This window comes from Coregonus lavaretus, assembly GCF_964263955.1.
Source record: "Coregonus lavaretus genome assembly, chromosome: 12".
NCBI classification, from domain to species: domain Eukaryota; kingdom Metazoa; phylum Chordata; class Actinopteri; order Salmoniformes; family Salmonidae; genus Coregonus; species Coregonus lavaretus.
The window spans coordinates 28557720-28569417 of NC_139999.1; the positions used below are offsets into that span (position 1 = coordinate 28557720).

The 11698-nt window shown below is 44.5% G+C and overlaps 1 protein-coding gene across 1 annotated transcript in view; it reads left to right on the plus strand.

Moving 5' to 3' along the window:
• Positions 1 to 1384: 1384 nt before the first annotated feature.
• The window catches only part of LOC311138792 (matrix remodeling-associated protein 8-like), a gene marked incomplete at both ends in the record, with an annotated part of 18080 nt that continues 7766 nt past the window's right edge, over positions 1385 to 11698 (plus strand). Inside the window, 4 exons of the mRNA XM_084173611.1 lie at positions 1385 to 1400; positions 9906 to 9932; positions 10281 to 10606; positions 10796 to 10912. Coding sequence (XP_084029737.1) covers positions 1385 to 1400; positions 9906 to 9932; positions 10281 to 10606; positions 10796 to 10912 — 486 coding nt within the window. The remainder of the gene's footprint in view (positions 1401 to 9905; positions 9933 to 10280; positions 10607 to 10795; positions 10913 to 11698) is intronic.

An 11698-nucleotide genomic window follows, 5' to 3' on the forward strand; every position in this document is an offset into this window, starting at 1 on the left:
GTACTCCGCGGGAGTGGCAAAGAGGTCTGAGGCAACTTCCGAGCACCCAGGAAGATGTCCTGGGGCAGGCTGCGCTGACTTCAGGCAATGAGCGTGGCAGAACGGGCTCCAGCCCATGATGGCACCAGTAGACCAGTTAATAAAGGGGTTGTGTCACTGGAGCCAAGAGAAACCCAATACCACGGGAACCTGAGGAGACTTAATTAGCAGGAATTGGATCGTCTTGCTGTGGTTCCCCGATACTCGTAGGTTGATGGGGGTGGTATTGTGGGTGACCCGGCCTATAGAGCGCCCGTCCAGCGCTCTAACGTGCATGGGAATGGAGAGGGGCTGAGTGGGGATGCCCAGCTCGGACGCCAGGGTAGCGTCCATAAAGCTGTCATCGGCCCCAGAGTCGATGAGTACCTGGTGAGACTTCGACTGGTTCCCCCACAGCAAGATGGCATGAAAAGGGGTGTGAGTAAGGGGAGAGGAAAAGTTATCCGTATGGCCCACCAGAGTACTCGTTCCTACCGGTGAGCCTGGTCTTTTAGTGGACAGGTGGACACAAAATGACCAGTAGTGCCGCTATATACGCAACTCTTTGTGTGAAGCCTGTATTGCCGTTCGGCTAGTTGCATCGGCTCTGCCTAGTTGCATCGGCTTGGGAAGAGGTGAATCGGCAGACTTTGGAGACTCTCTGTGGAACTCGGGTACCTCGGGTTCCATCGGCAACGGAATGGAATCGGACTTCCTCTCCTTCCTTCATTCCCGTAGTCGCCCATCGATCCGAATGGTAAAGGCGATGAGCGAGTCGAGATCCGTCTGTAGTTCCCGGGCTGCAAGCTCGTCCTTTACTTCCTCCGATACTCCGGGCAGGAACGTGACGAACAGCGCTTCCGGGTTCCAGGCACACTCAGATGCCAACGTGCGGAAATCCACTGCATAGTCTGCCACACTGCGGAATTCTTGCCAAAGCTGGAGTAACTTCCAGGCAGCCTCTCTCCCGGACAATGGAGCATCCGAAACCTTCTTTACCTCCTGCATGAGCTCCTCCAGACTGAAGCATACGGCCGACTGTTGTTCGCACACTGTCGTAGCCCAGGCGAGAGCCCTCCCGGACATCAGCGTGATGAAGTACGCTATCTTAGAGCGGTCCGAGGGGAAGGAGGAGGGCTGCAGCTCGATGATGAGCGAACACTGAGCGAGAAATGCCTGACAGGTTCCCGACTCTCCAGCGAAGCGTTCCTGGAGGAGGGATGCGGGTTTCTCGGGAAACCGGGGTGGCCGGGGAGGCCGCGCTGCTAATAACCAGGTTACTGAGGGGCTGGGACGTTACCGTTGTGGTAGGCTGCCTAACAGACAACCCGCGGAATTGCTCCAGCAATGTGTTAAACTCTCGGTCATGGCGTTCAGCCAAGGTCTGGAACCCTTCCATGAGACCTCAAAGCAACTCCTCGTGCCTTCCAATGGTGGCTCCTTGGGAGGAGATGGCGTTGCGGAGCTGGTCCGAGTCTGCTGGGTCAGTCATGGCCAGTTCGTACTATCACGTTTCAGGAGAAGACCCAGATGCAGACAGTGTCTAGGTAACAAAAGTTTATTACAAAAACAGGGGGCAGGCAAACGACAGGTCAAGGGCAGGCAGAGGTCAGTAATCCAGATCAGAGTCCAAAAGGTACAGAATGGCAGGCAGTCTCAGGGTCAGGGCAGGCAGAGGTCAGTAATCCAGATCACAGTCCAAAAGGTACAGAACGGCAGGCAGGCTCAGGGTCAGGGCAGGCAGAATGGTCAAAACCGGGAAAACTAGAAAACAGGAACTTGGGAAAGACAGGAGCAAGGGGAAAAACGCTGGTAGGCTTGATGAAACAAAACAAATTGGGAACAGACAAACAGAGAACACACGTATAAATGCACTGGGGATAATGGGGAAGATGGGCGACACCTGGAGAGGGGTGGAGACAATCACAAAGACAGGTGAAACAGATCAGGGTGTGACACCCTCAAAACTTGAGAGATCTGTGGCATTGTGTTGTGTGACAAATCTGCACATTTTAGAGTGGCATTTTATTGTCCCTAGCACAAGGTGCACTTGTGTAATGATCATGCTGTTTAATCAGCTTCTTGATATGCTACACCTGTCAGGTGGATGGATTATCTTGGCATTGGAGAATTGCTCACTAACAGGGATGTAAACTAATTTGTGCACAAAATCTTAGAGAAATAAGACTTTTGTGAGTATAGAACATTTCTGGGATCTTTTATTTCAGCTCATGAAAAAGGGTTCTACCTGGAACCAAAAAGGGTTCTCCTATGGGGACAGCCAAAGAACCCTTTTGGAACTATTCTTTCTACAAGTATGCTCATCCCAGATCTCACCACATTTTACTGTTTACTAATAGTAAATAAACTGATTTACTTAATGAACCTTGACCTACAAATAAAATTATACCCATGTTTAAAAATGTAAATAATACATATCAATGTATGACTAAAAAATTTACAATTAATACACTGTGCTGCAGTGAAGTCCTTTCAGTTTAATTTCTCCACTGTTGAGCCAATGGCACAAGTAGAAGAAGATCCTGTATGGATGCATCACTAGCTGTCAAGGAAAGTTTCCTTTTGAGGTTCAAGTAGACCTGCATGTGTTCTTCATAAACAAACATTGCATACCAATGTAGAATTATCAGTTCACTAATTTCTCTGTACAGATATTGCCTGATCTGTACAGGAGTGCATACAAATGTAGCAGAGGTAGTTTACTGAATTATGCCTTTAAAAAGACAGGTAAACAACTTGTCTGAGACCTGTAAACCAGCATACCTAGTCTGTTACACAAACACAGCTTTAGTAGTCATAGAGGTACAGCATGGCAGCAAGTCTCATAGTTTCCAGGATGAGACAGAGCAACAGGTGAATGTATTAGGGCATACCATGTAGAGTACTGAGTATCAGATGGTACACTCCTACATAGCCATAGCCATACAGAGTGTATACAGTATGTAGTATTGAAATGCACAGAATAGGTAGATATAGAAAAGAAGCATGGGCATCTACATCTGCATTGCTTGCTCTTTGGGGTTTTAGGCTGGGTTTCATTGTTTCATTCATCTGCTGATGTAAAAAGGGCTTTTAAATAAATGTCATTGAAAATGTGATGATGTACATATAGCACAGTTTCTGGATACCTGTTGCCCTCATTATTCACCAGGGCAAAGTCTCATACATGCAAAACTGTGTCAAGGCCTACATGGGGACAGTACCAGTGTTGTAAAGTACTTAAGTAAAACTACTTTAAAGTGCTAACAATATAATGCATTGTCATCCCTACTGCCTCTGATCTGGCAGACTCACTAAACACAAATACTGCATTTGTAAATTATGTCAGAGTGTTTGAGTGTGTCTGTCTGTAAATTTAAAAAACAAGAAAATCTTAATATAAGGAAATTGATGTATAGCATTTACTTTTACTTTTTACTTTCACTCAAGTATGATAATTGAGTACTTTTCCCACACTGTACAGTACATTTGAAGCCAGATACTTTTAGACTTTTACTCAAGAAGTACTTTACTGGCTGACTAACATATACTTGAGTCATTTTCTATTAAGGTATCTTTACTTTTACTCAAGTATGACAGTTAAGTACTTTTTCCACCTCAGGACAGTACAGTACTGCACTGTCTGTGGGTCAGCCAGTGGGCCACCTCTCTCCTCTGTCTGTGGGTCAGCCAGTGGGCCACCTCTCTCCTCTACAAGGTTGCTCTCTCTAGCACCTATTAACGCTGCTCTGCCTTCTTAACAGCACTATCAACAAGGCAGGTCCTACAGGCCCTAGTTTTGTCACACCTGGACTACTGTTCAGTCGTGTGGTCAGGTGCCACAAAAAAGGACTTAGGAAAATTGAAATTGCCTCAGAACAGGGCAGCACGGCTGGCCCTTGGATGTACACAGAGAGCTAATATTAATCTCTCCTGGCTCAAAGTGGAGGAGAGATTGACTTCATCACTACTTGTGTTTATGAGAGGTGTTGACATGTTGGGTGCACCGAGCTGTCTGTTTGAGCTACTGGCGCACAGCTCGGTCACCCATGCATACCCCACAAGACATGCCACCAGAGGTCTCTTCACAGTCCCCAAGTCCAGAACAGACTATGGGAGGCGCACAGTACTACATAGAGCCATGACTACATGGAACTCTATTCCACATCAAGTAACTGATGCAAGTAGTAAAATTAGATTTCAAAAACAGATTAAAAAACACCTTATGGAACAGCAGGGACTGTGAAGCAACACAAACATAGGCGCAGACACATGCATACACACACACAATAACATACGCACTATACACACACGTACACACAGATTTTTGTACTGTAGATATGTGGTAGTGGTGGAGTAGGTGCCTGAGGACACACAGTGTGTTGTGAATGTATTGTAATGTTTTTAAAACTGTATGAACTGCCTTAATTTTGCTGGACCCCAGGAAGAATGGGGATCCATAATAAACACAAATACAAATACAAATTAACCTGGAAGAGAAATGTATTGTTGATGAACTCCAGTAAGTATTTAATTGGTCAAAACCTTGTATGTAATAGCCTACACTGAACAGCAGGGTTGCAGTACTCAGGCTTCTGACTTCCACAGTCCTGCTGGTTTTACATTTTTCCCTGAGAGCAGTATGTGTTAGATCTAGTATGCATCCCTCGAGGAATGGAGCTGTGCACCCCCTTGTCTAACACCTCTAGTGTTTATCTTCTCTACTCTGCAGTCACTTCTTCCTCATTCCAACCCTCATCCTGGGTTCAGACTAGGGAGGTGGTTGTTTACACTTCCCCTATTCAAAGGCCATGGTTTGGAAAGTCCCATCACTCTTCTGTTTCAGTTCAGTTGATACATATTAGCCAATAGGAAAATCTAATTGGCCGTTTTTCTCACTGTATCACCTGTTGCCAGGGAGAGGTGTAATCCTATTGAACAGGTTGAATGAATAAAACACAGAAGACTATGGTGAACACTGAGGCTGAGACAGGAGGATCACAGTCTCCCCCTGATGGACATAAGGGTCCATTACAACTACATGTTTGCCCATGTTCTTTTTTATAAAGTCCACATGTTTTCACCATATTAGGATTAGGGTTAAAAATCGTGGGTTATATTGGGATTTTATAATGGGATATTTTCAAATCCTATCACATGGTTTACTTATCCCAGATTCAGCTACCATTTACTGTGTCCTAAAGTTTGTAGTATCCCTTTAATACATTGGTTTACATAATTAACCTTGACCTGCAAATAAAGTGATACAAATCTTTAAAAATGTAAATAATACATACACATTTTAATCAATGCACTGTGCAGCAGTAAAGTCCTTTCAGTTTCAATTCTCAACCATTGAGCCAATGGCAGAAGCAGAATAAGATCCTGTATGGATGCATCACTCAATGTCAAGGAAAGTTTCCTTTTGAGGTTCAAGTAGACCTGTGTTCTTCATAAAAAAACATTGCATACCAATATAGAATGATCCGTTCACAAATGTTTCCTTACAGATATTGCGTGATCTGTACAGGAGTGCATACAAATGTAGCAGAGGTAGTTTACTGAATTATGCCTTTAAAAAGACAGGTAAACAACTTGTCTCAGACCTGTAAACCAACATACCTAGTCTGTTACACAAACACAGCTTTAGTAGTCATAGAGGTACAGCATGGCAGCAAGTCTCATAGTTTACAGAGTCAGAGACAGAGCAACAGGTGAATGTATTAGGGCATACCATGTAGAGTACTGAGTATCAGATGGTACACTCCTACATAGCCATAGCCATACAGAGTGTATACAGTATGTAGTACTGCAATGATCAGAATGGATATAGAAAAGCAGCATGTACATAGCACAGTTTCTGGGTACATGTGGCCCTCATAATAATTCAACAGGGCAGTCTCATACATGCAATACTGTTTCAAGGTCTAGGGGCAAAACAGTACTGCACAGTCTATGGGTCAGTCAGTGGGCCACTCAGCTCAGCAGCTCATAGGGACAGCACTGCTGAGTTTAGTCCCTATCGTTTAACTACTGTGTGTGTGTTTATGATCTGACTTTAGAACTAAAGCTGACGGTTCCCTGCTGTGCCTCGGGTCTCTTTTATGTTTCCATGCTTCCATTGTTCCATACTACTGTGGCTACAGGGAGGAACATTATGTGACATATAACACAACAAGTTGTTATTTAAAAAAAATAATATAATAGTAGTTTAGTAAGTATAATATAATACATAAAAATAAATAAAAAATCATAGCACAAGTGCATGAGAACCAAACAGACAGCCAGTAGGCCTACCCCAGACTTTCAGGCTACTAGTTTGAGTTCAGTGAACTAACTAATAGATATGGTGTTACAGTTAAGTAGAGGGGGTGAGATGAATAACGAGGGTTGATAGGAGAGGCAAGGAGGCCCGGTGGAGTAGGGTTTCAGCACCGGGGGTGGGCCGGGCTGCCAACGGGAGGAGCCAGGAGTTTGTTCAGAATACAAACTGAGGTGGGTTAGTTTGGGCCCATTCGGTTTCGGTAACTACCGTTGTTTGGATCCCTCGCGATGAATGTAATGAAACGTTTTATACAGCTCATTAGACGCTTGCTGTTTTCACGGGCCGAGAACAGCGGACGGATGAGCGGACGTTGAAGGCCAGAATTGCTGGCTGCAGTTGCACACTATTGAATCGCATACCCCAACTTCTAGCTTGTCATAGCTAGGTTATTTATCATCCAATATGATTACATAGTACCGGTCTTGGCCGCATCAAACCGAGAGAATCTAGTTAGCTAAGAGAACTAGCTAAGTTAGCTAGCCAGCTAGCTAGGCTAATTGTGTCTGCATGCGCCTGTCCTACAGTTACAAATAACACCTCCATTCAGATGATTAAATAGCAGCCTACCTGTTGGTTCTTGGTCGTTGTAGCATATACTTCTTATTTAACTTTTAATTCCAGAATTGTAATTCCATTTTCTGTTGATTAGATAATCTCCTAACTTTGCCACACACTGCAGATCTATGACTGTAGTCGCGTTTTTTTTAATGACTTGTGATTGGCCGAAACAACAAATTACTGAGGATGATAGCAGACTATATTGCCACTCTTATTTGCCATCTCTTCAATATGTGCCTTCAGGCCTGGAGGGAAGCGAAAGGCATTCTGCTACCCAAGAATAACAAAGCACCCTTTACTGGTTCAAACAGCCTAACAATCAGCCTGCTACCAACCCTTAGTAAACTTTTTGAAAAAAAGATACAGTGCTATTTCACAGTAAACAAATTAACAATTTACTTTCAGCATACTTAAAGGGAAGGGCACTCAACATGTACAGCACTTACACAAATTACTTTTGATTGGCTGAAAGAACTTGATCATAAGAAGCTTGTGGAAGCTGTTTTGTTAGACTTCAGTGCAGCTTTTTACATTATCGATCATAAACTTATTTGTTATGGCTTTAAATCCCCTGCTATATGGTGGACCGAGAGTTACCTGTCTAACAGAACACAGAGGGTGTTCTTTAATGGAAGCCTCTCCAACATAATCCAGGTAGAGTCAGGCATTCCCCTGGGCAGTTGTCTAGGTCCCTTACTTTTTTCACTCTTTACTATTGACCTGCCACTAGCACTGAGTAAAGCCTGTGTATCTATGTATGCCAATGACTCAACATTATACATGTCAGCTACCACAGCAAGTGAAATCACTGCAACACTTAACAAAGAGCTGCAGTCAGTTTTAGAATGGGTGGCAAGTAATAAGCTAGTACTAAATATTTCAAAGACTGAAAGCATTGTATTTGGGATAAACCATTCAATAAACCCTAAACCTCGACTAAATCTTGTGACAAACAATGTGGAAATTGAGCAATTTGAGGAGACTAAACTGCTTGGTGTAACCCTGGATTGTAACTTTGATGGTCAAAACATATTGATGCAATGGTAGCTAAGATGGGGAGATGTCTGTCCGTAATATAGCGCTGCTCTGATTTCTTGACAAGGCTATCAACAAAACAAGTCCTACAGGCCCTAGTTTTGTCAAACTTTGACTACTGTCCAGTCATATGGTCAAGTGCTACAAAGAGGGAAATAGGCAAATTACAGTTGGCCCAGAACAGAGCAGCTCGGCTGGCCTTTAAATGTACACAGAGAGCTAGCATCAATGACATGCATGTCAGGCTATGGTATTGGAAATGTAGTGCTGTGGATATGTAGTGTTGTGGAGATGTTATGTGATGTACTGTTTTATTTAATTTTAGTTTATTTTGTAATGTGCCTTTAATATGTCTGGATCCCTTGGCAGCAGCTAATAGAGATCCATAAAACATACAAATACAAACAACAAGCTACATGCTCCATTCTGCATAAGCTATTCTTGCATTGGAGAACATACTATTAAAGTTTTATCCACAACTCTCTGTCCATCACCATTGTAATCGACAGTGAAGCTAAAATGTTCCCAAACTGGAGATTTAAGCGATGATGGAGGATCCTCCAATTCTGGTTTATCGACTGCACCATGCGCCCCAACATGCGCATAGGCTCTAGTTATTTTAATGGAATAGCCTACAATGTTTTTTCAACTCAGATTAACTCACAAGGAATTGGCATACAATGCAGCATATGCATAACCTATAGGCCTATCATTTTTATTTTATTTACATAATTTGTTTGATGTATTCATTCAGGATCTCAGTGTGGACCGAACCATGGTCCCCATACCGAACGATTCGGTGTATGGTTACAGCCCTACTGTACAATGTGTGTATGTGTCTGTCGTTGGGTGTTTCTGTGGTCTGGAGTAACAAAGAGTAAATGAGTGTGTGTTTTATAGGATCTGTTTTTCCAGCATTCTTACCCAGACTTCTTCTCCTCTGATACACTGTGATTGGTTGGCCAAGGTGTGTGTTTGTGGAGCTCTGGATAGGATGAGCAATCAGAGGCAAAGGTCAGATGGACAGAAACAGCGCTTGGACAGAAACCAGGAAGTGATGTCATAAGCAGCAGCCTCATCCTCTCTCAACAGCTTTGTCATTATAGGCACAGATCTAGGATCAGTGTAATAGTTCCCAAATGTCCCCATTAGCAATGGAAATGTAAAACTGACCTCTCGCTCATCATCAATATTCACCAGAATGTGTTGCTCAACTGGACACTTCATCCTGTCCCAAAGGGGCTCCTATGAACACTTGATCTAGGGGTTTTTCCCTCCACAATGTGTCTAACCATGGTGCTTGCCTATGGAGCTGTGAGGGATCGGCACCTCTGTACCTTCAGCCTCTGATCAGTCCCTACACCCAAACGAGGGCATTGCGTTCATCCACCTCTGGCCTGCTGGCTCCCCTTCCTCTGCGGAAGCATAGTTCCCGCTCAGCCCAGTCAAAACTGTACGCTGCTCTGGCACCCCAATGGTGGAACAAGCTCCCTCACGACGCCAGGACAGCGGAGTCACTCACCACCTTCCGGAGACATTTGAAACCCCACCTCTTTAAGGAATACCTGGGATAGGATAAAGTAATCCTTCTACCCCCCCCCCCCCCCAAAAAAAAAAAAATTAATAAAAAAAAATTGTAAAGTGGTTATCCCACTGGCTATAGGGTGAATGCACCAATTTGTAAGTCGCTCTGGATAAGAGCGTCTGCTAAATGACGTAAATGTAAATGTAAATGTAATGGCTAAGGTTGTCCAGTGACAGCTCATGTTGAGTGACCTCTTGTTTTGGACTGGCTATGACACTGTGAGATGGTGCCTCTTTAGCTGGAATGCTACTGCTGTAACATTAGTGTGGCTTCTGTGTGTGTGTTTCCAAATCTCCTGTGATGTGTGAGTTTAAGTAGAGTCTCCTGTTGTGTTTAACTGGGTCTGTGTTTGCAATTATGATGACTCTCATGTTTCTGTTACAGTCCCTGCAGCCTTCCTTTCCACTGCTGGTGAGTAGCCTCTCACTGTTTACCAGACTACTGGATGTGTGTGTGTGCTTGCATATATCTTTAGTGTGTGTGGTGTTCTCTTTGGCAGTAATGGTTAGGTCTGAGTTACTGTGTATTACATTTACATCATTTATAGGAGCAAGTGCCTTGCTCAAGGGCACAGACAGATTTTTCACCTAGTTGGCTCGGGGATTCGAACCATCAACCTTTTGGTTAACTGGCCCAACGCTCTCACTGCTAGGCTACCTACCTGCCGCCGTTATGTTTGTTGATTGTGTGAAAGTACAGTGTAAGTGTGTGTATGTCAGATATGAGTGTGTTTGTGTCACGCTGCTCTCTCTCTGTCAGTGTTGGCCCAGTCCGAGAGCAGCAGTGTAGTGGTGGCAGGCAACAACATGAGCGCCCCCACTGGCTCCAGGGTGGTACTGCAGTGTGTGAGTGGTCCCATGGTGTGGACCAGGGACAGCCTGAAGGACAGACAGAGGGTGGTCCATTGGGACCTGTACCACCCAGGGCCAGACTACGCCATGGAGAGGGTGACAGACATGTTCTCTGCTGGAGACCAGCGCATCTATAACGGATACAACCAGGGGAGGGTCAGCCTCCGCCAATCAGCTTTCAACGACGGAAACTTCTCCCTCGTCATCAGATGTGAGAGCTGTCTGTCTGTGTCTGTCTGCTGTCTCGCTGTCTCTTTCTCTGTCTCTCTGTCAGTTTGCCTCTCTCTCTGTCCCACTCTCTGTTTCTCTTCATGTGACTTGAGCCCATCAATCTCTCTCTCTCTCTCTCTAGACATTGCGATGAGTGACTGAGGCCTGTACTCCTGTAACCTGCACCATCACTACTGTCACCTGTATGAGCAGCGGTTCTGGGATGGTCAGAAGGCTGTGTTAGTGGTGTTGGTAGGCAGCACGGTGGTGTTGCCGTGTGTGAACCGCCGCTCTGTGTGGACAGGAGACGGCAGTGAGGAAGAACATCAGGTGAGTGTGAGTGTTATGAATGCTTTTTCACAGCAGTAGAATGAAATGAAGAAGAGTTAGACAGTGATGTCATTCAGGAGGGCTCCCGAGTGGTGTAGTGGTCTAAGGCACTGCATCTCAGTGCTAGAGGTGTCACTACAGACCCTGGTTTGATTCCAGGCTGTATCACAATCCGGCTGTGATTAGGAGTCCCATAGGGCGGCGCACAATTGGTCCAGTGTCGTCCGGGGTAGGCCGTCATTGTAAATAAGAGTTTGTTCTTAACTGACTTGCCTAGTTAAAAAATTAAAATGAGGAATGTTTCTGGACATGGAGACAAATAGAACTCCCAGTGATTGGAACAGCTGGCTCCCATCTATACTCCTTTAGGATGTGCTCTCTAATACTTATCTGTCTCAGTCTTGTCGTTTATACTTCCTGGGCACTTTTATGACCCAATATCTATCTTAAAGGGATACTTCAGGATTTTGGCAATGAGGCCCTTTATCTACTTCCCCAGTCAGATTAACTAGTGGATACAATTTGTATGTCTCTGTGTCCAGAATGAAGGAAGTTAAAAGTAGTTTTACGAGCCTATGCTAACTAGCGTTAACACAATGACCGGAAGTCTATGGGTATCTGCTAGCATGCTAGTAGTTGCCCATTCCTGGTCTAGAGTATGTTTATCTCTGTCTCATGGAAATATATTTACTTTCACAATCTTTCCTTTTTCTCTCTCCTTACTTCTCTCTTCCTCCTTTCTCCCCCTCTCTCTCTCCCTTTCTCTTTCTCTCTCTCTTTCGTTGT